Genomic DNA, 27,613 nt, shown 5'->3' on the forward strand with positions numbered 1-27,613 from the left:
GAGGGAGCAATCCACGCCTAATCGCCAAATATTAACGCCCCTGAGGTAAGCGAGGTTACAAAGGCACCACAGGTCCCACAGCAAGTCCGGAAACTCCTTTAGAGTAGTTACCACATGGAGAACACAGCAAGGTCCATCAGCTGCATGAAGAAGTGAAAGTAGAAGGAAACACCCCCGCCCACAAGAGCCAGAAGCGCCTGTGTGGTTTTGTTTCAAGCTCCACAAAATGGCCACCGGCATTACAGTGATAGGGGTACCTAGGCAGGCTGCTGAGGCCTGTGAAGGATGCAGGCCATGGCAAAATGGCGGCTTCGCGCCGATGAGCATGTGACTCCGGGGCTATTGAGGCCTACCCTAGTAACAGGCCTGGGGGCCCTGGCGGGGGTCAACCCGGTGGATGAAAACCCCCCCCAAGGTAGCGGTATGAGGCACAACCATGTACTCCCCTCAGGGGCCTCCCCCCACCATCCACTACCCGGTATAGCACCTAAGGCGACTTACATAGGGGACCCCCCCACTAAAGTGTCCCGAGAGGTCAGGGTAGGAGGGGAAGGTCCCAGGTGACCCCTCATAGTGGAGGAGGGTGGCAGGAGGTATGGGTACCCAAGGGTCCTACTCACCTATGGAGGAGCCCACGTCCGTCCCAGGCCCGCTAACCAGACAGGGGGACTGTACTTACCGGACCACTCTGCTGAGGGTGGGCGTCCATCCAGACAGACTGCCTCTGCACCGCAGTGAGGGCGCTGTCGGCCAAGGGGCACGCTGCGACGCTGGCATGCCAGGTGTGTGCGTCCCGGCGGGGTGTCTCACCCGCAGGCCAGTCCCCGTCCGAGGGACTACAGTCGCTATGGAGACCCAGCGCAGAGCTAACAGTCTGCAAGGGTTCGCTGGCACAAACTGGGAGACCGTAAGGCTCTCATATAGCCAGTTCGAAACCCAGCCGGCATTCCACAGGAAGTGGAGTCAGCAGCAACAAAAAATAAAATAAAAAAGGTTCCCTTTAAGACATTTAAAACAGAGCTAGGACAAAAGGTCCCACCAGGGAGCTGTTCGGCCACTCCTAAGACCAGGCAGCTAAAACTGAAGATGCAACGGTGAGGCCAGGGGTAATAACCCAGGAATCCCGCCCCCCTGGGCGTGTCAAAGCCTTTGGCTCTACCTGCTCACTCCTAGTGGGAGGGGCTTATTACCCATCCGTCTATGATTTAAAGCAGCAGCTACGTCCGTCGGTGGATGTAAGAGAAAATTATATGGTTACAACACAATGGCAAAACTGTCGTCTTATGCTTGTAAATTGAAACTTAGGGGTTGATTTACTGAAATTAGACAATGCTTCCAGGTTTTATTGTCAAAGCCTAATTGAACAAGCTAAACTTAGAACCTGATGGGCTACCATGCACAGCTGAACCAGATTCTGAGTGCTTCAATTTCAGTAAATCTCCTCCCTAATGTGGAAAAGGTTGCCAACTCCTGGTCTACATGTTACCTGGTACTTAAGTATCATTGGGAAAACTGATGTACAGAGCAACTTAACTCATTAGTGATGGCGTTCAGGCCATACAGCAGCACAAACCTGAGTTCAGTACTTAACAGCTGATATTGCCTCAGCCCAGCTCATCTTTGCTTTTCCCAACTTGTTTTGGCATCTTCTTACTTGCTGCATCCTCCAGCTCTTTGGACTTGTAGTAATGTGGAGCAACTTCAAGCAGCCATGGACTTTCAATCTCTATGATCTGTCAGTATAAACATAATTACTGTATGAAGAAGGAATAGAAGCCTATGTCACCTTTTGTCTCCAGCCTGCTTACTGGACAGCAAATTCACATCTATCCAATGAGCAGTGACATGATTTGGAAAGAACCAAAAAGGTATCTAGCTGTGCAGTGTAACATGCATGTATAAATCTCATAAAGGCTGAACATAAAATGTCAAATCCTTTGGCAGGTAAAACAGTTCACATTTATACGAGTACAACCTAGAATCCCTTAATACTTTCATTGGCTTTTTGAATGCGAATGATCGGGGTATTTTATTGCAACATGAGGCCAGCAATTCCTAAATACTTTAAGACCTTGAGCCCCGGTTCACATTTGTGCGAGTGCCGGGTTTGCATGTAATGTCGGAGCGCACTGCTCCGACATTACATGCGATAAGCTGTGCGGTGCGAGTTTAGCCATACAGTTTGTATGGCTAAATTTGCATCGCAGCCGGAGCAAACACGCACAGGAGGCATTTTTGCAGCCGCATCAGGATCGGATCGCACAGCGGTTCACACTTGTGCGATCCGCTCCTGTGCGAACTGCACGATCGCACTGCGATATGCGATCAAACTGGGGGTGTCGTTAAGATTACATTGACACCCCCAGCGTATCGCATATGGCAGTGTGAACTGCCGGGGGTGCGTGTGCAATGCGGGAACAGGCTGCGAATTCGCAGCCTTCCCGCATCGCATAAATGTGAACCGAGCCTAAACATTGAGATTCAAGAAGGAAGGCTGGTCACCTCCACATTTTTTAGGGAGACATACCGCAACGGTTTTATAGATATGAGGAGCTGTCACCATCCCCCATGTTTGAGGTCAATTCCAAAGAGCCAGTTTTTAAGGCTTAGGAGGAACTGTTTTTACCAGGATCCGTTTTTACGCAAAACGGAGCGTCTCCGACAGCATTTTTTGGACAAGGGGTATAAACCCGAGAAATTGGACAGAGCACTTTTGGCTGCAAACTCTCAGGATAGGGATGACCTATTGTTACCCAAGATGGGGAGGGGGGACAATTCTAACTTCAATATCATTTTTTTTACATCTTACTCTACCCAACATTATTCTATTTTAAAAAAAATTTCATAAGCATTGGGGTGTTTGGAAAAATGATCGCATTTTGGGACCTTTACTCTCCGAAACCCCTGCAGTGATTTATAGAGGTGCTTCTCCACTTCGATTATCTTTAGCCCCAGATGATTACAGCCACACACACCTACACAGGTTGAAGCAAATAAGCCTATAGCATGATTACAGCCACACACACCTACACAGGTTGAACTGGATGGACTATTGTCTTTATTCAACCTCACCTACTATGTAACTATGTAAAATGTTTCTAATCCCCTAAAGAAAACAAAATGTTTTCCAAAATATGAAGGGTTACTATCCCTGCAGGAAATGCACGGTTTGGAAGATTAATACACTTTTTAATCCAGGTGTACCAATAGGTCATTTGACATTATGTCTTTTAGAATATGCAATTCGGAAAATCTGGTTTATTTGGTAATTTGCCCATGCGGGCTTCAAGAAGTTGGGCATACGATTCGTACCTTCCAGATCAGAATTATTAACACATTGTTAACATCAGAAAATGTTAAATTCCCTAATCATAGTATCCCTAAACATTATTTACTTTGTCACAATAAGAACCCTGAGGGAACTGTGTTGAAGGCAATTGTCAGGTTTGTTCCCAATTGGAGGGGAAGTAATAACAAACAGAGATCTCTAGCCTTGAGATCTGGTGAATCTACACCCTTAAATCTTATGTCCCTTATTGGTTAAACATTGAGTCGGGGGGAATGCCTTAATCATTTTTAATTCCCTTGTTTTAAATTTCATTTTCTTTACATATACTTTTTTTTTTTTTTTTTTTATATGTAGGTGTATGATATGAAAAAATCCTTTAACCACTTAAGCCCCGGAGGATTTGGCTGCTAAAAGACCAAGGGGTATTTTGCGATTCGGCACTGCGTGACTTTAACGGACAATTGCGCGGTCGTGCGACACTGTACCTAAACGAATTTGACGTCCTTTTTTTCCCCCACAAAAGAGTTTTCTTTTGGTGGTATTTGATCACCTGTGCGATTTTTTGATCACGCGCTATAAACAAAAAAAGAGCGACAATTTTGCAAAAATAACAATATTTTTCAAATTTTTTTTATATGAAATTCCCCCCAAAAAAAAATGTAAAAATCAAAATTTTCTAACATTTTTCGGCCAATTTGTTTTCTGCTACATATGTTTGGTAAAAAAAAAAAAAAAAAAAAAAAAAAAAAAAAAAAAAATCGCAAAAAGCGTATTTTGATTGGTTTGCGCAAAAGTTATTGCGTTTACTAACAAAGGGAAAGATTTTTGTCATTTTTGTTGTTTTTTTTTAACGCAATGCATGCAGGTGAAGGCATGTTTGGCGTTATAATGGGGTTAAAAATCGGGGGGTGAGGAGACGTCACATCACTTCCTTACCACCTGTCAGTAGCCTCTGAAGTTTGATCTGAACGCAGTTCAGACTTCAGAGGAAAGGGAGATCTAGATGCATGTCTAACTCTACCCGAAGACCTCTTGCACACTGCTGCCTGAAGACGGTCAATTTTCAGGCATACAGGCATTTTGTTTATGGATCTGAATACAGTCCATTGTTTTCAACGTACCAGTACACACAAGGGAGTAAACATGCACTGCATATTGATTACAAAAAATAAATAATAAATTATATTATATATATATATATATATATATATATATATATATATATACATACATATATACATACACACACACAAATCTGAGTTGCAAGTCAGTATTTGTGCCTGTATACCTGCAACTACGCACAAATGTCACACATCCTGCTTGTGTGTGCATAGTCACAAATATGCGCAAGTGACATACAGCCCAACCATGGAATGTCCAATACTCATCACTACAGTGTGCAAGAGGCCTAAACGTTTTCCATGTACAGTAAACCCCCCTCCATCGCAGGGGTTACGTTCCGGACCCACCCGCGAAAAGTGAAAATCCGCAAAATAGAAATACCCTATTTAAATACACTGTAGGCATGTTTTTATAACTGTCACTGTACTTTTAAAAGCATTTTAAAACAATAGAAACTAATTTAAACACATAAAAGATACTGAGAGACAGAGCAAGAGCTATGGAAAACACAAAAATATTTCATTATCAATGATTTAATTACTAAAATAACATTACAGAAAAAAAACGCAATATACCGGAACCGCAAAAACTGAACCGCGATATAACGGGGGTTTACTGTACATGCAAAAAACAACTTGAGCCCCATAAACCTGTAACATGCACATTACATTTGATGTAACGTAAGTACATTCTCAATGCTGACCTGTCTCATGTACTCCTTGGTGGTGAAGACAAGTTCGTGGTATATAACCCAGCGTGGCTGCTCCTCATGCAGACTGCTGTTTGGATGTATAAATACTGCTTGCTGCTGCTTCACTGTCTTGTACCCACTGCGGCTGAGCCTGGCCGTGTGGTAGAAATAGCCAGCTGTGATAGCCTGACAGAAAACAAAGGATAGTAGCAAGGTAAGGAACAAATGCAATTCTGCCATTACAGAGCATGATCTGCTAAAACAGATAAGAAGAAAATCTTATGTGGAGCAGCACAATCCCAATGATGCTGGACCCTAATTTAGTAAATGCAGGGGTGCTTACAGTGACCACAAAAAATGGCCTGTGCAAAACCAGTACTGGTAGAAGAAAGTCCCTAGCACTTAGAGCTGCACGATTGATTGTTAAAAAATCTCAATCTTGATTTTCAATCCCCCTCAGGATTTTAATCAGGCATTTCAACAATTCATACAGTGCAGTTCTCTGCTCACTCACAGCTGTCAAAAAAAAAAAAAAAAAGAGCCTCCGGCAAATGTTTATCAACATTTTTCAGCGCTGGAAAACAACTCTAAACAGGTTTTAAATTGTGTCATTTGGTTCTTTTATTAGATCAAAGGGTTGAACTTCGGTCTGTAAATGAGGGCAGTTTAACCACTTAAATGGCCGGTTCACACTGGTGCGATGCCAGACATCGCATTTGATTTGCACCATATTGCTGTGCAGATCACATGCAATGCGAATTCAGTCATACAAACTGTATGGCTGAATTTACATTGCATTCTGACCAAACTCATGCAGGACCCTTTTTTTGGCCGCACCAGAATCGGATCACATGGCTGTTCACACCCATGCGATCCGATTCCTGTCCTGTTTGGACTGCAATCTGCGAACCGATCTGGGGGTGTCATTAACTTTGTACTGACACCCTCAGCGGTTCACAGAGGGTAGTGAGAACTGCCGGCGATTCAGGTGCGATGCAGGAAGTGGATTTGCAGGATTTCCTTCATCGCACCAGTGTGAACCAGCCCAAAGACTAAGCCTTTTTCTGACACTTGTTGCTTACAAGTTAAAATCAGTATTTCTTGCAAGAAAATGACTTGGATTCCCAAACATTATAATATATATATATATTAGGGTTTGACCGATTATCGGCAATGCTGATATATCAGGGGCCGATATGCACTTTCCCCAATATATAGGAATCGGCCCCTGAGGTTACCGATATTGCCCATATTTAGGGAAAGTGCATGTACCGGAGTGATGCCTGCAGCTAGAGGCATCACCCCGGTACCGGCGTCCATAGCCGACGGTTGGCTGTCTTGTAATGACAACCGAGACAGTGGGAGTGGGAGGGGACTTCTCCCCCCTCCTGCCGCCTTCCGTAGCTCGCCCGGGTCTCCCGCCCCACAGGGAGACCCAGGCATCCTACCTGCACGGCCGCCGAACAGAAGACCTGATCAAAGCCGCATTCGGCTCGGATTGGGTCTCTATGTAAAAACCCGGAAGTGATGTCATGACATCACTTACGGGTACTCTGCGGCAAATTAAAAAAAATGCGAGCATTTAAAACAGCCAAACTTGAATGCTTTTAAGTGCAGAGGAGGGGTTTGAGGGTCTTTTAGATCCCCAGATCCCACCACCAGAGTACCTGTAAAAAACAAAAAATTTGTTTAAATGTCCGAAAATATCGGCCAATACCGATATTCGATGACCAAAATATCGGTATCGGCACTAAAAAAAAAAAAGATATCAGTCGATCACTAATATATATATATTTATTTTTAGCAGACACCTTGGAGAATAAAATGGCAGTCGTTGCAATAATGTCACACTGTATTTGGGCAGCGGTCTTTCAAATGCAATTTTTCGGAATAAAATACACTTTAACCACTTGCCGCCCGCCCGCCGTCATATGACGGCGGGACGGTACGGCCATTATCCTGGGCGGACGTCATATGACGTGATCCAGGAATGCAGGGCAGGCACGCGATCGCGCCGCCGTGCACTGCCGGTGTCGGCGTGTTCCCGGGACACAGCCGATCACCGGCAGGGGGGAAACAGCCAATGGGCATGGCTGTTTCCCACGTGATCGGCTATGTTTCAATGACATAGCCGATCACAACAGTAAATGCCGGAAGAAGACCGCGCATGCGCGATCGGGAGTGCGCAGCGCGGTCATGACGGTGGCTATGTGTTCCCTAGGAACACAGCTAGTCACCGACAGTGTAAAACAGCCAATGACAGTGGCTGATTACCACGTGATGGGCTGTGAATCCATTCACAGCCCATCACAAATGTAAACACAGAGCAGTAACTGACTGTTACTAGCTCTTCTCCCCTCACACACCGTTTCCAGTGTGAGGAGAGCAGAGCCAGAAACAGTGAGTTACTGATCTGTGTCTGTCAGTGTAAAAAAAAAGTGTCATCAGACCCCCCCCAATTGCACCTGTCACCCAACAGTCACCTGTCACCATCAGTGCCCAAAAATCGCTACCTATAAAGTGCACCTGTCACCAGAGACTGCCATCAGTATCGCCAGCGGTGCACCTGTCACCCCATCAATCACCGTCACCTGTCACCCCATCAGTCATCGTCACTTGTCACCCCATCAGTGATCCTCATCTGTCACCCCATCAGTGATCCTCATCTGTCACCCCATCAGTGATCGTCATCTGTCACCCCATCAGTGATCGTCATCTGTCACCCCATCAGTGATCGTCATCTGTCACCCCATCAGTCATCGTCATCTGTCACCCCATCAGTCATCGTCATCTGTCACCCCATCAGTCATCATCATCTGTCACCCCATCAGTGATCGTCATCTGTCACCCCATCAGTCATCATCATCTGTCACCCCATCAGTCATCGTCATCTGTCACCCCATCAGTCATCGTCATCTGTCACCCCATCAGTCATCGTCATCTGTCACCCCATCAGTCATAGTCACCTGTCACCCCATCAGTCATCGTCATCTGTCAGCCCATCAGTGACCGTCCCCTGCCACCTATCAGTCACCTGCCACCCATCAGTGATCATCCGCAGTCACCCGTCGCACGGCCAGAATGTCAAAAAGGATGTACAGCAGCGAGGAGGCGTTTCAGATCATCTCTATGACTAATGAGAGCACCGGGGAGCTCTCATCAGTATCTGAATCCAATTCCGAATCCGATTCGGAATTTGAAGTTGCTAATAGTAGCGGATCGGAGATGGACTCGGAGGAAGAATGGGTCCCTCCCAAAAGGGCACGGCGCTCTGGAAACCAGGCAGCCACAAGGGATACACCCCAGGATCCTATGCCCAGTACCAGCACTGCCACCACCAGTACACCCCAGGATCCTATGCCCAGGCCCAGTACCCGCTCTGCCCCCAGCGAAACACCCCAGGAGCGAATGCCCAGGCCCAGCACCAGCGCTGCGGCATCACTCCCAATTTCGAATCCCCCTTCTACCAGCACCGGAGTGTCACATCCCCCAAGAGCCAGGGCCACTATCCACCTCCCAGATGCTCTTGCCAACCCAAGATGGCTGCCCTCCAACTCAGGATCACAAATATTCCCCCTTTTACCGCACAGCCAGGTGTGCAGGCCAATACAGAGAATTTTTCGTTTATTGATTTTCTCCATTTATTTTTGCCCAACGATTTTCTGCAATACATCATGGACCAAACGAATCTGTATGCCCAGCAGTTTATTGTTAACAACCCCCAATCTTCCTATTCCCGTCCGTTTGAGTGGAGAGAGTTAACCTTGGAGGAGTTCAAAATGTTTTTGGGCCTCACAATAAACATGGGGGTTACAAAAAAAAATGAAGGACGTGCCTATTGGTCCACCCACCCCATACACAGTATGCCCATATATTCTGCCCTAATGTCCAGGTCCAGGTATGAAATTATCATGCGCTTCCTTCATTTCAGTGACAACAGCCAGTGCCCCCCCCCCCAAAATCATCCAAATTTTGACAAGCTATATAAAGTTCGCCCCCTCATAAATTTTCTTTCCCAAAGTTTTGCAGAACTTTACGCCCCTGATCAAAACATATGTGTAGATGAGTCCCTGCTACACTTCACAGGCCGGCTAGGAATAAAGCAATACATTCAGAGCAAAAGGCCAAATATGGGGTCAAATTATACAAACTGTGCGACAGAGCTACGGGATATCTGTATGCGTTCCGCATATACGAAGGAAGAGATTCCCAGCTCGATCCCCCTGATTGCCCGGCCTACATGGGCACAAACGGAAAAGTTGTATGGGACCTGGCGTACCCACTGCTGAGGAAAGGCTACCACCTTTACCTGGATAATTATTATACCAGCCTGCCCCTTTTCAGACATCTGTACCTTGAAGGAACCCTGGCCTGCGGAACCACCAGGAAGAACAGGAAGGGCTTCCCACAGTCCTTGGTGAATAAAAAAATGAGAAAAGGGGGAAATAGCAGCCTTGAGAAACAACGAAGTGCTGGCCTTGAGATGGAAGGATAACAGAAATGTGTACATGATGTCCACCATTCATAACAACACCACAGTTGAGGTTCGAAGAAGAAGAGGTCCCATTGAAAAGCCAAAATGTGTCCACGATTACAATCTTTACATGGGGGGGGTGGATTTTAACGACCAAAAGATTCAGCCCTACTTAGCCACAAGGAAGTCCCGATTCTGGTATAAGAAAGTTGCAATTTATTTATTTCAATTGGCCTTTTATAACGCTTATGTAATCTACTCCAAATCCACTGAAAGCCCCATCTCCTTCCTAAAATTCATTGAGGAAAATGTCATCTACCCACAAGGACTCCCCCGAGAAAACCTTCGCTCTGAGGCTGTTAGCCGACTTAGTGGGCGCCACTTCCCAGACTACCTTCCACCGTCTGAAGGAGGCCGAAGGCGCCAAAAAAGATGCCGTGTATGCAGCAGAAGGGGGTTTCGTAAAGACACCAGCTTCTATTGTCGGTACTGTCCCTCCCAACCTGGCCTGTGCATTGGAGAATGCTTCACACGTTACTATACATTCGTAAATTACTAGCCCATTTCCCCGTTTTCATCTGTGCTGACCAATTTTCCTCATGCCACTGCCTTCCACATAAACTGACCCTGGCCTGTTTTTCCACTATGCCTCTGCCTACTGTTTGGACTGCTTTCACGTGAACTGACCCTGGTTTGTTTTACCGATTACGCTTCTTCTTACTGTTTGGATTGCTTCCCTGTGAACTGACCCTGGCCTGTTTTTTCAACTACGCTTCTGCCTGCCGCTTGGATTGCTTGCACGTGAACTGACCCTGGCTTGATTTACCGACTATTCTTCTTGCCTACCGCTTGAACTGATCTGTCGCCCCCTGCTACTGTAGTACACAGGGGTCTCACATATGTGAGGGGCTCCAGAGTTGTTTTTCCGGATAGAGAAAAACAATTTTTTTGGTTCTCTCTGGGTTTCGTAAATTCCGGATTAGGGTCTGGAGTCCGGAGGCTTCAAAGAGATTTGGGTGGGAGAAGCCTCTACCCCTGTCCCCAGGTCTCACCTGACCAAGGCCCTCAGCTGACTTACTACCATCATGCCTCTGCCTGCTGCATGATATTAGCTGGAGAGTGGTACAATGATTGTCTGCAGTGTACCGGGACCAATATTATGGCTGTGCTGACCATGTCTCTGCCTGGAAAATTCCTGTGGACAAATGCTGCGGCTGTGCTGACAATATCCCAGTATTGACTATAGACTATATTCCTGCCTGCTGCCTGGAAAATTGCTATTGTCGTCGCTAAGCATGTCCCTGCCTGCTGCCTGGACTAATGCTCTCCTCTGTGGACAACTGCACTACTACAACCACAGGTAATAATTTTTTTTACACTTTCCTTTATAGAATGTATTTTGTAATGTATTTCTTGCTATGTACATGCTATGTGTTAAAAATGTGAGAGGCCTTCAAAAATGATAGGTTGTCAGGAAATTAGATGTGCATTTTATGTAAAAGTCTCACACGTGTGGTATTGCCATAATTAGGAGGAGTAGCAGAATGTATTTTGGGGGTACAATTTTTGCTATATACATGCAACCACTTACCGACCGCCTAACGACTATATACATCGGCCATTTAAAGCTAAATACTGGGGTTATGGCAGCAGATAGCTGCCATAACCCCGGTATTTTTTTAAACGGCGGGCGGTCGGCTTTCAGATAAGGGTAGTCCCAGTGGCAGATTCGCCGCAACGGTGCATGGGAAGAGGTGATGCCCCCCCCCCTCCCGCCGCGTCCTAGACGTTTTCCCAGCTTACCGGACCCGCCAGCAGCGGGAAAAACTATCCGGTCCCGGATCCTCAGAGACAGGAAGTTGAGTGAGGGCAATATGGCCCTCACTCCACTCTATGGTCTTGGAGGACCGGAGCTACGTCAAAAGTCGTTGCCTAGCAACCGGTTTAAAGGGCCGTTTTTTTTTTTTTTGTTTTTTTTTTTCTTTTTCAACAATTTTTTTTTTTTTTTTTTTTAGTGTAGTTGTGAGGTGTGAGGTCTTTTTGACCCCAGATCTCACAATAAAGAGGACCTGTCATGCCTATTTCTATTACAAGGGATGTTTACATTCCTTGTAATAGGAATAAAAAAAAAAATTAAAGCGCCCTGTCCCCGTTAGCTCGCGCGCAGAAGCGAACGCATACGCAAGTCCCAACCACATATGTAAATGGTGTTCAAACCACACATGTGAGGTATCACCACGATCGTTCGAGCGAGAGCAATAATTTGAGCCCTAGACCTCCTCTGTAACTCTAAGCTGGTAACCTGTAGAATTTTTTAAAATGTTGCCTATGGGGATTTTTAATACCAATGTTTGGCCCCATTCAGCGAGCGTGTGCAATTTTGAAGCATGACATGTTGGGTATCTAATTACTCGGCGTAACATTATCTTTCACATTATGGAAAAAAATTGGGCTAAATTTACTGATTTCTTATTTTTTAATTCAAAAAAGTGAATTTTTTTCAAAAAAATTGCATTTGGAAGACTGCTGCGCAAATATGCTCTAGGGTCTCTGCTAAAAAAAATATATAATGTTTGGGGGTTCCAAGTAGTTTTCTAGCAAAAAATTGATTTTAGCTTATAAACACCAAGTGTCAAAAATAGGCCCAGTCTTAAAGTGGATAAATGGACAACTTTGTGTAAAGAGCTACTTGGATGTTAGGCCTCTGTATGTGGCTAGGCTGTGTAAAAGTGTTACACATGTGGTATTGCTATACTCAGGAGGAATAGCAGAATGTATTTTGGGGTGAAATGTTTGCTATGTACATGCTATGTGTTAGAAATATTGCATAAATTGACAACTTTGTGTAAAAAAAAAATGAATTTTCATTTTCTTTCCACAGTTTCCAAAAGCTTGTGGAAAAAAATGACACGTTCAAAAGACTCGTTATGCCTCACAAATTATACGTTGGGGTGTTTGCTTTCCAAAATGGGGTCATTTTATGGGAGTTTCCATTGTCCTGGTGCTCCAGGGACTTCAAAAGTGCGATAGGTTGTCAGGAAATGATATGTGTAATTTATGCTCCTAGAATGCCGGACGCTGCTACTTGGATGTTAGGCCTCTGTATATGGCTAGGCTGTGAAAAAGTCTCACACATGTGGTATCGACATACTCAGGAGGAGTAGTAGAATGTGTTTTGGGGTGTAGTTGCAAGTATACATGTGTGTGAGAGAAATAACCTGTTAATACGGCAATTTGTAAAAAAAAAAAATCTTCATTTTGCAAAGCATTGTGGGAAAAAATTACAACTTCAAAAAACTCACCATGCCCCTTATTAAATACCTTGGAATGTCTACTTTCCAAAAAGGGGTCATTTGGGGGGTATTTGTACTTTCCTGACTTTTTAGTGTCTCAAGAAATGAGATAAGCCTTCAGTACATCAGGTGTGATCAAGTGTGATCAATTTTCAATGATTCGCACCATAGCTTGTGGACTCTATAACTTTCACAAAGACCAAATAATATACACTTACTTGGGTTATTTTTACCAAAGATAAGTTGCAGTATAAATTTTGGCCAAAATTTGTGAAGAAAAATGACTAATTTGCAAAATTGTATGACAGAAACAAAGAAAAATGTGTTTTTTCACGATATTTTCAGTCTTTTTTTTATTTATAGCACAAAAAATAAAAAACCCAGTATTGATCAAATACCATCAAAAGAAAGCTCTATTTGTGTGAAAAAAAGGACACAATTTTTGTATGGGTACAGTGTTGCATGACTGAGTAATTCTCAGTCAAAGTGTGAGAGCGCTGAAAGCTGAAAATCGGTCTGGGCAGGAAGGGGGTGAAAGTGCACTGTAGGCAAGTGGTTAATGAATCTTAAAAGAACTAAACAGTAAAGTTAGCCCAATTTTTTTGTATAATATGAAAGATGATGTTGCGCCGAGAATTGTGAGACAATCATGATCTTTATTCCAAGTAGAAAAATTGTGATTCTCATTTTATCCAGAATCGTGCAGCTCTACTAGCACTCCATGCATGCACTCGTGAAGTTTACTGTAATGTCACATAGGTCGAAACAGACAATGATTTGGGATGTTGCAGGGTCTCCGTTCTTAGTGAAAATAACAATAAAATCGCACACTCAAAATGGCAAGTGGTCCTCTCACGGTGGTACAAAACTCCCAAGAGACTTGCGCAAATTTTCCCTGCAGAAGGCCCTTAGAGTTGGAGAAGGTGCGCCCAGGAGGGCACGTGTTTACAATTACGGTGGCACTGTTTCAAGATCCGCAATTTTGAAAATAAGTTTTCCCATGGATACAGAAAACTACACTTAAACCCATTGAATTTACCCCTCTACATTATCTCTTCCATGACACCCCTAGCTCCTTAAGAACCTATAAACGGAGAGTGATATCTTTTCTTTTGAACGCTGCAAAGAGCCTAATTCCCCCGATTCCGGAAACATAGCCAATGCCCTACTTTGCAAGATTGGCAAAAGGAGGTGAACAAAATCATGGAGGCAGAGAGATGGGTCCATGTTACTAGGGAGTAACAATTTAGAAATATTTGGTCTAGCTGGATGTATTATTCTCTTGAAATTGATCATCTTGTCTGACCACACCCCGTTCTAGACGTGTACCCTTGACTATCCACCATCAACACCTTATTCGTTCTTTTAGTTTGCCGGATGTATATATCTCTCTCATCATCCCACGAGCCATACACCCCTGGTCCTCGGAGTGCTGAGCAAGTATTATTAAACCAATCAGCCACTTGTACACCAGTAAGGTTTTGTTGTTATTTCCTGTCATTCTTTTCCTTATTGGTGGTTCTTTTTTCTACGGTCTTCTAGACAAAGAAATTGCTACAGGTTCCCTTTACTTTCCACTTATACTGAACAGTGGAATACTGTAGGGTCCAATATGCTACGGTCTTTACCTCCACTGCATGTATAATTGTCGCACTTCCACCTATGACACATTTGGAAGTTGTGCATAACAGACTACAAAAATGTATTTTGTCTATGTTGCATAATGCCTCAATGGATAATAAAGTTTACAAATACATGTTCTATTTGTGTGATCTGATTGATGCAGGTTGGATAATGGCTGGCTTTACCTTACGGATAGGTACGTTGTCCCCTTCACATGATGTCAGCTCAATTTCTATCCTTCCCATGAGTCCCTCCAACTGTTCTCTGACATCTCGGGCTCTGCGGAGGGAACGAGCCTGGATAAAGTTCTCATAGCACCACTGCAGCGAGTGTCCAGTCTCCACCCACTGAATAAAACAAGACAAATGGGGATGAGCAACCGACAGAGGAAATTAACTACTTCCCTACCCGGCCAATTCTGACACTTCTCACATGTAAAAATCAAATTTCTTTGCTAGAAAATTATATATAATTTTTAACATTAAAAAAAAAAAAAATATATATATATATATATATATATATATATATATATATATATATATATATATATACATATATACACACACACACACACACACACACACACACACACACACATATATATATATACATATACACACACACACACACATATATATATACACACACACACACACACACACACACACACACACACACATATATATATACACACACATATATATATATATATATATATATATATATATATATATATATATATATATATATACATACACACACACACACACATATATATACACACACACACACACACACACACACACACACACATATATATATACACACACATATATATATATATATATATATATATATATATATATACACACACACATACACATATATATATATATATATATATATATATATATATATATATATATATATATATATATATATATATATATATATATATATATATATATACACATACAGTATATTGTAAATGTTTTATATCTTTTCAAGTGACAACACTGAAGAAATTACACTTTGCTACAATGTAAAGTAGTGAGTGTACAACTTTGTGTAAAGTTTCTGTCCTCTCAAAATAACTCTCTAAACCGCTGGCAACAAACGTGAGTACACCCCTAAGTGGAAATGTCCAAATTGGGCCCAATTAGCCATTTGCCCTCCACCGGTGTCATGTGACTCGTTAGTGTTACAAGGTCTCAGGTGTGAATGGGGAGCAGGTGTGTTAAATTCACTTCTGCTTAGAAGGCATATAGGCACCTGCTAAGTAGCCTCTGTGGTCACTAAGCGGCTCATAGACTAACAAACCCCAAGTAAGTGAGCAGACAGCGACAAGCTATTGTAAACACCTCTTCTGATCACTGACACAACACTCCGAGCTGGATCGTACTGGTCTACTTATAACTAAAGCAAGCTGTATGGTCAGTATTAGAGGTTAACATTATGGTATCTTGTCTTGGTTGTCTATAGTAACCTTATGGGAAAAGTATGATGGCAGCCATTGCTGGTCTCCTAAAAATGCTTTCTGCTGGCTGTGACTGGCATAGATAGGCAAGCACAAACCCGGTACATGCATGCTGTGAATAAGGGTCAATTTCTCATCTCTATAACTGTCCCAGGTCAGTGATACAGAAGGTACTGAAGCCGATGCATGAACAAGAAACCCAGGCAACAAGCAGCCACCACCACCATGGTTCTCTTAGGACAGTTTTTTTTTTTTTTTTAAACTTAGGCGAGAAAAAAAAAAAAAAAGTTAATCTTATTTTACCTTATCAGCCATTTTATACAGAACGTTACAGAAGGCGAGTATCTCTAGATCTTTGGATCTGGTAGGACACTGAAGGGGCAGGGGTGGCTTACAGAGAATGTTTATTACATTACAGGGTTTGGGAGGCCACTGTGACAACGCTAGAAGGCAGAAAAAAATATTCCAAGACTAGGCTAGAAGGAGCAGGGCCCTTTAGACCCCTGACTTTTTTTTTTTTTTTGAAAGCCCATTACCTCCAAAGATACCAAAGCTAAAGCTGAACTCTTGCTTCCTGTGAGAAGGGCAGAATAGCCCACAAGGGGAAAGCATGGACATCTGCTTCTGCTTAGTGTCCATTCTCAAAGGGTCAGTCCTTGTACCACAGAGGTCTGCTTTTTCCTCCAACAAAACATTATAAGAAAGCCAGCATCTGACTAGTTGCTATGAGCCGTATCTCCCTAGCTTTATTTGAACATGTACATTTTAGCACACATACCTGGGTGTACACATTGAGCAGCACCAAGTGGTCTCCCCCGGGAACAGTGAAGTTGGCACGAGCTGTATCTGCATGGACTACTTTATCTTTTGGTCTATAGAAAATTGCGTTGTTCACAGACAACATGGCAGCAATTGTGAGTATTTGCTCTGAACAGCCATACCTTGATAATGAAGGAAAAAAAAACACCACATGTAATCATTGCTTCCTTTCATTGTTTTGTTTCTCTAATATTATTCAGTTAGATCTCCCATTTTAACCCCACCTCCCGCCCAGTCTATTGCAATATGGCGGCCGAGTGGCACTCATGTTGTTATCCCAGAAGAGCGTCTTAGGACATGCTCCCAGGATAACAGGGCTGCCCTCCAGCGTGTTCTGTCACCCACTGTGTCCACCGGACACAGCCGATGACAGATCACTGTACCGGCCCACTGCCAGTACCATGTGATCTCGGTGGCCAATCACAGCAGATCACATGACAATTGTACACAATGTAATGCTTTGATTCGTGGCTTTCATTGTATGCTATTGTGATGAGCTCTGTGATTGGTCAGAGTGATCACATGGTACAGAAACGGGCAATCACAGCCCATCTGTAACATATGATTAGCTGTGGCCAATTACAGCTAATCACAATAGTAAACACTGAATGAATAGCTTTGATTCAGAAGAAAATGTTGCTTATAACTGTAAAATTCAGTTATAAGCAATAATAGGGTTTTAAAAAAAAAAAAAAAAAACCCTGATCACCTTCCCAGTAGAACAGTGTATTGTAACACAGTATTGCTCTGGTCACTGTATTAAATAAAATAAACCATAAAAAAAAAAAAAAAAAAAAAAAAAAAAGAATTTAATGAAAAAAAAAAAGAGAAGAAATATTTAAAAAACGTGGAAAAAAAATGATTTACAGTTTTTTTACATACAGTCATAAGTCAGTGTCCCTGATCACTGCCACACCAGTTATATGATGATGCTGTACTGCACTGGTGACAGTATGTAAAAAAAAAAAAAAAAAATGTAAATGTTTTAGTTTTCCAAACATTTGTGAAAAAAAAATTACAACTTCAAAAAAACTCACCATAACTCTTAATAAATATCTTGGACTGTCTACTTTCCAACAAGGGGTCCTTTTGGGGCTATCTGTACTATCCTGGCATTTTCAGGTCTCAAGAAATAAGATCAGCCATCAGGATTGATCGATTTTCACATATATACTATAGTTTGTAACTTTCCTACAGACTAAATAACATGCACTGATTTGGGTTATTTTCACCAAAGAAATGTAGCAGAATACATTTTGGCCGAAATTTATGAAGATTATTTATTTGCAAAATGTTATAACAGGAACAAAGAAAAACTTTGTTTTCAAACTTTTCTATCTTTTTCTGTTTATGTAGCAAAAAAATGAAAAACCCAGTGGTGATTAAATACCACCGAAAGAAAGCTCTATTTACATAAAAAATTAAAATTTCATATGGGTACAATGTTGCATGATAACATAATTGTCATTCAAAGTGTGATAGCGCTTAAAATTGGCCTGGGCAAAAAGGAGGTGAAAGTGTCCAGTACCTAAAAGGAAGCTCCACCCAAAAGGGAAAACTCCACTTGTTTGCACCCTCTCCACCCTCCACTGCCACATTTGCCACTTTTTGGGGGAGGGACGGGCAACTGGCAGTTCAGCCCCCTCCTTACCCGGCAGTCTTCATGGACATATCACAGATCCCAGAAGACTAAGGGACCATTCACAAGGTGCAGCACAGCTCATGTATGCACAGTAGGAAACCAGACATTTTTTTTTCAAACGCAATTTTTGGGAAAAAATAGATTTGAATGAATTTTTAAAAAAACATAATATATAATCCAATTTTGTTTGTATAATATGAAAGATAATTTTATGCGGAGTAAATAGATACCCAACATGTCATGCTTAAGTGCTTGTTCACACTATAGCAATGTCAGACATCGTATGTGGTTCGCACCGCACTGCTTTGCAAATCACATGCGATGTCGGTGCGATGCAAATTCAGCCATACAGATTGCATGGCTGAATTCGCATGGCATTCAGACCAAAGTCATGGAAGACCCTTTTTTGTTCCGCACCAGAATCGGATTGCATGGGTGTTCACATCTATGTGATCCGATTTCTTTCCAAATTGACAGTTCGCACTGCGATATGCGAACTAATCTAGGGGTGTCATTAACTTTGTATTAATACACCAAATAGTTTGCATATGGCAGTGTGAACTGCCTACGAGTCCGGTGCGATTTGGGAACCTGCAGTGGATTCACAGGGTTCCCGCATCGCACCAATGTGAACTGGCACTTAAAACTGCACTTTCGTGGAATGCTATAACCTTTTTTTATTATTTATTTTTACATTGTCCCTTTAAAAAAAAATTTTGGATCACTTTTATTCCTATTACAAGGAATGTAAACATCCATTGTAAAGAAATAAGGATGACAGGTCTTCTTTATGGGGACATCTGGGGTCAAATAGACCCCAAATCTCTCCTTTATCTTTAAAAGCAAAATATTTTAAAGAAAAAATAAAAACTGCCTCTGTGCCCAGCTGGCGGCACCGTTGGATCATTTATCAGGCAAGACAGTGGAAAAGGATCATGAGTCGCTCAGAAGACTTTCGAGAGAAAGCCAGCCGCCGCCTGAAAAAAAAATAAAAATACCGGGGCTGAAACTACCATCCTGGTAAACCACTTGTAAACCGCAACATAAATATACGTATTGCAGATGTAAAGTGTGGAACTATAGGCGAAGGCATAAAAATGGGTGGACAGTCTGGAATTTTAATGCAGAAGAGATATGCTTTTGTCTCTTCTGCATTAAAGTTTCTTACATGCCTGTCTGCTCCTGTACAGTGAGCCGCGCTTGCACAGCTCACTACAAATTCTGCAATGTTGAACCTGACTGAACGCCTGTGCATGCGTCATCCCCGCCCGGCGATCGAGACCCGGAAGCCAGCCTCCCTAAGATGTCAGCAGCCGGGAGGGGAGCTTTAAAGCAGTGTTTTAATAACAAACAAGGTTAGACAGCCAAACATTAAAGTAAATATAAACCCTAAAAAAATTAAACAATTTCCATGTCACTGTACAGATTTGTTTTTGTACTTTTTAATCAATTTTTATTTTCAGATCATTCAGAGTATCTCAACTTTCTGCCTGCTTGTGAAAATTAGTATACAAAGACACACAGGCATATGCAGGAGGCAGCCATAGTTGGATATGTTGGCACATCACTTTGTGGTCCACTGCTCCATGTTACAGAAGTGGATGAGGCACAAAGTAAAATTGATTTCAATAAAACAAAACAGACCAGCACATGATAACGAATGCCAATGCAGCAATAATAAAGGCAAAGGTAGGATGGGTCTGTTTTAAATATTTGGGTGCTGCAGAAACCAGCAAGAAAAAAACAGTACAAATTACTCACTTTTCAGAAGCCAGAATCATCTTGGATAACATGGGATCCACTGGGAGCTCAGCCATTCTTCTTCCCAGCTGCAGGGATAAACAGAAGGCAGAACTTCATTAAATCAAGGGATTTGTATATAAAGGGTGTCAAAACGGAGAAAAAAAAAAAAAACTGTACAGGATGATATAGCCCGAGTGCACATGCATAGGCCTTGGTTAACGCTGTTGTGACGTCCCAGAACCCTTGGAACAATCAGAGGTCAATGATAACTGTAGAACACATATGTAATATTTTCAGTAGTGATCGACCGATATCGCTTTTTATTGCCGATACCGATATTTTGGTCATCATATCGGTATCAGTCGATATTTTCAGACATTTAAAAAAAAAAATTTTTTATTTAATTTTTTTACACAGGTACTCCTGTGGAGGGATCTGGGGGTCTAAAAGACGCCCAAACCCCTCCCCTGCCCTTTAAAGCATTCAAAAATGCAAAGTTTGGCTGTTTTGAATGCTGTAATTTTTTTGAATTTGGCGCCGAGTACCCGGAAGTGATGTCATGACATCACTTCCGGGTTTTTACATGGAGACCCGATCACAGCCAAATGCAGCTTTGATTGGGTCTTCGGCGGCCATGCAGGTAGGATGCCCGGTGGAACAGGAGACTCTGGCAAGACGCAGTAGGCGGCTGGAGGGGGGGGGCGTCCCCTCCCGCTCCTTGTAATGACAGCCGAGCGGCTTCTCAGCCGCATCGGTTGTCATTACAAATCAGCCGACTGTCGGTTATGGACGCCAGTACCGGGGTGATGCCTCTAGCTGCAGGCATCACTCCGGTACAGCACTTTCCCGAAATATCGGCAATATCGGTAACCTCCGGGGTCGATTCCAATATATCAGGAAAAGTGCATATCGGCCCTCTATATATTGCCGATAATCGGTCAATCCCTAATTTTCAGGTTTTTCGTTCTATTCCAGACATAAGCAGGATAATAATATATTGCAAAATAAAACTATAACCTACTGGCAAAACACCATTAACCGATTTCTTACATGAGTTGCAGGAATACAAATTAGAGAAATTGCCAACAACTCTGTGAGGCAAGGAACTTGATTTCTGTTAAAAACAGATCCCTTAGTGATTGTCTCACCAAAAATAAAAGCTCCTATTGCAGGGGGTCCTTGACTTTTTAATTAGAAAATGAAGACTTCTATGAAAAGCAGTAAGCCAATCACATAGGCAAGAAATTATTTTTTTGGGACAATTTTTGAAATGAATAGTGCAAAGTCACTTTATTGTTACCTTTCAAATTCATGGAGACAATCTGTACATCACTGGTGTATAGAATGCCCCAAGAAGTCTAATATTGTACATTCATTCAATGTATTTTTTGCACATTATCTGTAAAAGCCTTGGGTTATAGATGCATACCTTCAGGTGTTTGGGCAGTGCCAAGCTTTTAAGCATGCCCCCCTGGAGTGCCTCCCCAATAACCCCCTCCCACTCCACAAGTCCTCCGTTTTGCAGCAAGCAATGCAGAGTAAAGTAAAGGAAGAAACGGAGGGTGGACTGTTAGCCAAGATCTAGAACAGGGGTGTCCAACCGTTTGACCTTCCTGGGCCACACATATAATACACTAACAATAAGGATAGCGGATAAGCAGAAAAAGTCAGATGGATGACAAATTTATGATCAATGATATAGATAATGTACCGAAGTAATAAAACTTATTTTTTTTGTAATATTTTTTATTATAAAAGTAGAAGAGGGCAACATAAAACGAGTGCAATGTTTGACATTTTTTTTGATAAGCAATAAGAATAGCTGATAAACAGTTCCTCCTGCGGCTCTCAGCAAGTAGGTGCGAATGCCAGCCCTGTTCACTATATTGACAGGTCGCTGGCCGACGCACCTGTTCGTAGCTTTCTGCACAGCCAATGATTACCTGCGGTGATCATTGATGGATGCAGACAAAGTGCTCCCAGTAGGGATCACCACAGTTAAGCGACGCCTGTGCAGAGATCCGCAAATAGGTGCAGTCGCCGGTGACCTGTCATTATAGTGAATGTTGCCGGCAGCCTTATCTACCCATTGAGAATCACAGGAGGAACTGCAGCTACAATTCACACTGGCTCTAAATCACTGGTGTGAATGCAGCCCATGTGTGTGCGGTGTTGGGAGTTAGAGGATTCAGCTATGCAGCATTTACTCACCTGGTGCCCCTGCATTCCCTGCTGCCGATGATCTTGCAAACATGGCAGCCCCGGCATCCCTCCAGACATGCATTTGCCTGGGTTTTCAGTGCAGGCTGCCACACCTGCTATGCTTGCATGACATCCCAGGCGTCCCTACAGACATGATTTTGCCAGTCTCGTCCGTCTGCCACCTTGGCTGCTGTGTTTGCATGGTGTCCCCACGCTGCAAGTTGGACACCCCTGATCTAGAATTTACACATCAAAAATCCCTTTATCTTAATCATACACTACAGGACACAGGCAACATATGCATACACCATGGGACATCCCTAAGCATTGAATATGAATAATTGGCAACAAATAGGCAAATGGGAAATGTACCAACAGGTGCAAACCACAAGAGGTAAAAAAAAAAAAAAAAGTTCAGTGCTGCTGCAAGAATTTTGTGGCCAAAAGCTGCATCCACTGAAGAACAGATGGCCTTGCACAGCTGGGCTGTAGAAGCTTGGTATTGAAAAGCTCCTATAGATCTGGAGAATTTGGGAGCGCAAGTGAGAACAAACAGGGAATCCGTTTGTCTGATGAGAACAGTAGCTTTATGGTATACTCTAGTCCAGTGATGGCGAACCTTTTGGAGCCCGAGTGCCCAAACTGCGACACAAAACCAACTTATTTTTTTCAAAGTGCCAACACTGCAATTAATAACAGCCACAGAAAAAGGCCACAAAGGCCTCTCACCAATCCCAGCGACACAGCAACACTTCCTCCAAACAGATGCCCACTCACTCTCGGTTGCCCGTGGCAAGGTCTGCAACTGGCACTGCAGGGGGGTGTATCTTCGCAGCCTCTCTGTCCCCTGGCTCACAGTGTGCTGCTACAGTCTCTCTCACAATGTGGATCTCTCTCTCTCTCGCCCCGTAGTCTTCCGGAACTATATGTCCCATGGTGCACTGGTCAACCACCTCATTGGTGCTTGGCTGCAGCCAATGGGGAGGCAGGAGGAATCAGAGCAGGCAGCGATCTCTGCAAGCGCCGCTCTGTCTCTGTCCAGTGCTGCTTGACAGAAGGGGGGGTGAGTGGGGAAATACACTGACTGTCCACGCTCACTTTCCCCTTGTTACAGTGCCACTGCCGTGTGGGGGGAGTGAGGATTAGAGAGCCCAGGCATCAGCAGCGGCAGCTTCCCAGCATAGCTGGCGTGCCCACAGAGAGGGCCCTGCGTGCCAGCTGTGGCACACGTGCCATAGGTTCGCCATCACTGCTCTAGTCTAATGGTTCTGACTACATCCAGGTAATGAAGAGACCATTCTTTCGAAAGCTTAGTAGCTGGGCAAAAGAATGTCAGTGAAGTTCGAGAAAGGGCTCTTTACAGGAAAGGGATGCTAGTTCAGAAACATGTCTGACAGACACAATGGCTACCAAAAAGGCTACTATGCTTGCAAGAATCTCCAGGTGTGGTTTCTACAAGACAGATAATCAAATTGAGGGAAGTAAAGGGTGTTGCAAGAAGGTCCTGATAGAAGAAACACCTTGAATATAGATGTTATAAAGAGGGTGTGAAGCCAGAGGTCTTTGAAAAAGGATGGATAAAGCCAAGAACTGCCCCTTAAAGTGGAACTTCACTTTTGCAATCAACACTGATTATTTTTAAACCTCATGCTAGTGGCCTTTGGGGGCCAAGCCTTCTGCTGAAAGGAAGGACTGAACATATTTTTAAATTAAAGAGTGGTTAGAGCAGACAGGTGCTCTGATTTTAGAAGTTAAGGGCTCCTGAGGGGGTTCGTTTTGGGACTTTCCATTGTGGAAGTAAAACCCTCCCAACTATGACCTCTTTAATGAATTAGTCAAGTGTGTCACCAAATAGAATTTGGTCCATCTTCCTTGAAATTACATACACGAGGCGCCTTTTGTAGACTGCTTCAGCTGTCCAAACTTCTAAGCCATACGATTCTGCGCATGTGAAAGGAGATTAGAACCATTCTGAAGATATGTCTTAGGACATGTTCTAGGGCACCCACACAAAAAAATGCAGAGCAGAAGGCAATTGTTGTAATTGTTCTGTAACAGCATGGTCCTGAAATACAGGGTCAAGTTGGTCGTTCATTGCTCTAGTCCAGTTAGCTGCAGTTTAACATGATCGAAATGGGAAAAAAAAGTAGAAAGGCACCAAAAGTTTGGCTTCCGAAACCAGTGTTTTCTGCATTTTGCCGATAAAGAAAAAGGTGCCGATGATGGCACCGGAAACGCATGCGATTTTACTGTGCTTATGGTGTGTTTTTTTATAGGTTATGTGACTCAAAAACCGCATTAAAAACTTAACAAGTGTGTGTTATTGATTCGCTCTTGCTGCGTTTTCAATGCATTTCAACAGGGAGATGCGTTTTTTTTTAACAAACCAAAAATGCAGCAAGCAAGATTTGTAACACCACAACAGGAGCGCAATGGACCAGTGTGAAGACATACATAGAATTTAAACTGATGCATTTTTATTGAGCTTTTCTTGCACTAAAGGTGCCGATAATGGCCGAAAATAAATTCATAATCATTTCAATTCATATTAATCAAAAAGTTGAATAGAATACAAAAAAATATACAAATAATTAACTTTGACATCTGCAATACTATCAGGGTGCATTCACACCTGTGGTGAATGCAACAATGAGGTTCCCGCATCTAATTGCAGGTAGGGTGCATTCGCAGGTGTGAATGCACCCTCAAACAGAATAATCAATTGACAATCTCAGTATGCAGCAATTCAAGGACATGGTTTCTTATGGAGAGAGGAAGTTCCAGCCTGCTTAATATTAAATAGTAAACATCGATTGGTTAAAGTAATAGTAAAGTACATTTTATTTTTTTTTTAACAAACAGGTTATACTCCCCTTTCCTGTGCAGTGGTTTTGCACAGAGCAGCCCCGATCCTCCTCTTTGCAGTTCCCCCGCCAGCGCTCCTGGCCCCTCCTTTCTACCAAGTGTCCCCAGAGCAAGCAGCGTGCAATGGGAGGCACCCGGGCCGTGGCTCTGGGTGTCCACACACAAAGCCGTGACTCTGGCCCGCCCCTCCTCTCTCCTAATTGGCACACTGGCTGTGACTGGCAGCAGCGGGAGACAATGGATCCCACTGCTGTCTTAGCCAATGAGGAGGGAGCATCCCCGGAGAGTCAAGGCTTTCCTGCAAATTGCTGGAGGAAGAACGAGCCCAGGTAAGTATTGGGGGGGCTGCTACACAGATAAGGTTTTTTACCTTCATGTATAGAAGGCATGAAGGTAAAAAACCTTCAGCCTTTACAAGCACTTTAACTTTTCTTTCTGATGTTACAGTACAGAAGTATAAACGTGTTTAACTGTGTACAAGCCAGTTCTTTCTCAGTCTTAATAGTACCAAGGACAAAATAGAACAACAATTTTAACAAGTAGGGAAAATTGTGAAGCAGAAAACCACCTGTTTTCTCATATTAAGGGATTATTCACACCAGCCCAGTCTTCTGCTGTATATTAAATCATATTCATTTTGCGATGTGCACTCTCTCTCTCAATTTTCCAAGCTTCACTTTAAGAGCCAGTTCACACCAGAAGGCAGTGCAGTACAGGTGCGTTCAGTGAGCGTTTCGGACACCAAAATTTTAAATGCACTGCCTTTGCAATCTGCTGCGGGTGCCAACACATTGTTAACAGCACCCCAAATGCAGATCACAAACGCAGTGCATAAGCCTACACCAAATCTAATGGTATCACAATACCATGCAGTTTGGTACGGTGCATTTTTGAAAAGTAGTGCATGCACTACTTTTTGCGCAGTCCTGTGTGATTTTCAGCTTATTCAAATGAATGGGCTACAAAATCGCACCGCACTGAATCATACAAAAACGCAGATCGCATTCCTGTGTAATTCAGGGGTGAACCGGCATAAGAGCCTGACTGGCCCAGAATCCAGACTCTTCTTTTCAAGCAGGAAGCTAATATAAAGACAGGCTTGGGCACAGAATTTTGAATGAAGACATAACTGGACTCAATTTTTTTTTTTTTATGTCTGCCAGGAGTTCAGCTATATATGTTAGTTGTCATCTCGGCAGCTGCTATGGGCAACACAAAAATTAATGTATCAATTTCTTTCCTATACATAAAATCTATAAACACATTTTCATTCTAACCTTCGTGAGCTCGCCCAGATGGTTAAGGGCCCCCAAGGCATACAGCTGCTCCAAAGCCAGAACCAGAGTCTCATGAGGAGGAGGGTCCATGAAGTCAAAATGGATGAGATCATTGATACCTGGAGATGATACAGAATGCTAGTCAGCTGCAGGAGATAAAAACAAAGGAAAGACTACACAGTTGAGAGACCAGAGGTATAAATCTGGGGGCACATGTTACAACCTGTCCAATCTCCATAAAGAAGGTCACATATGCTATAATCTCATTGTACAAACTAAGAACTGTGGGTAATTGGAGGATGGCGATACTCGTAAGAAAGATATTAGAATTGTTACATATTAAAGTTTCTAATTATTGGTCTCACATCAACCCCTTTTCACCTTTATAGCGTTATTATATCTTTTCCACATGACACTGGAACTTGTCCACTCCTAAGCTCAGCTCACCTAAGCTCTTCAGCAACAACACTACATTCCCCAGGTTAGTCCTCTGGATCTCCGGCACTGTTGTATCTTCCATCTCATTCTTGTATGCCCAGGCTGTATACAGCCGGAAACATTTCCCTGCAGCTACACGACCAGCTCTTCCTGCTCTCTGATTGGCGGAAGCCTGAAAAAGAAAGACCATCCTTCTGAGTTTGAATTGAAGGAGAACATAAATGAAGTTAAAACTATGGGCAAATCACAAATTGCATACATGATGCAGTCTGTCAAAAGAGTAAAACGCAGTCGTTTTTGTTTTTCTGAATCAAACTTGGAACATATGGGGTTTATTTACTAAAGATGTAGTGCAAAAATTTGGTGCAATCTGCTTCAAGGTTTTTTAGTCAAAGCTTAATTGAACAAGCTGAACTTAGAAGCCGATTGGCTAGTGCACAGCTGCACTAGATTCTGCACTTTCTAGTCTTAGTAAATCAACCTCAGTCTTATTACTGGTTGATCCTGCCAGTAGATCTATTATTTTCCACTTCCTTAACAGGCCAAGCTGTCCAGTTGGCAGTCATATAAATATGACATTAAAAAAAAAAAAAAAAAAAAAAAGACTGCTGCTGTAAAAGCTTAGAAAAAAAAAAAAAAACTTGCTGCTTTACCTTCT

The 27,613-nt window shown here is 42.9% G+C and overlaps 1 protein-coding gene across 1 annotated transcript in view; it reads right to left on the reverse strand.

The window, feature by feature from the left end:
• Positions 1-1,441: 1,441 nt before the first annotated feature.
• DHX16 (DEAH-box helicase 16) overlaps positions 1,442-27,613 on the reverse strand; it is an 81,534-nt gene continuing 55,362 nt past the window's right edge. The window contains exons 14-20 of the mRNA XM_082264357.1: positions 26,965-27,127; positions 26,518-26,636; positions 20,192-20,259; positions 16,748-16,910; positions 14,678-14,839; positions 5,115-5,288; positions 1,442-1,733 (exon numbers count right to left, since the gene is read on the reverse strand). Of these exons, the coding sequence (XP_082120483.1) occupies positions 1,605-1,733; positions 5,115-5,288; positions 14,678-14,839; positions 16,748-16,910; positions 20,192-20,259; positions 26,518-26,636; positions 26,965-27,127 (978 nt within the window). The 3' untranslated portion in view covers positions 1,442-1,604. The remainder of the gene's footprint in view (positions 1,734-5,114; positions 5,289-14,677; positions 14,840-16,747; positions 16,911-20,191; positions 20,260-26,517; positions 26,637-26,964; positions 27,128-27,613) is intronic.

This window comes from Pelophylax lessonae, assembly GCF_965119305.1.
Source record: "Pelophylax lessonae genome assembly, chromosome: 7".
NCBI classification, from domain to species: Eukaryota; Metazoa; Chordata; class Amphibia; order Anura; family Ranidae; genus Pelophylax; species Pelophylax lessonae.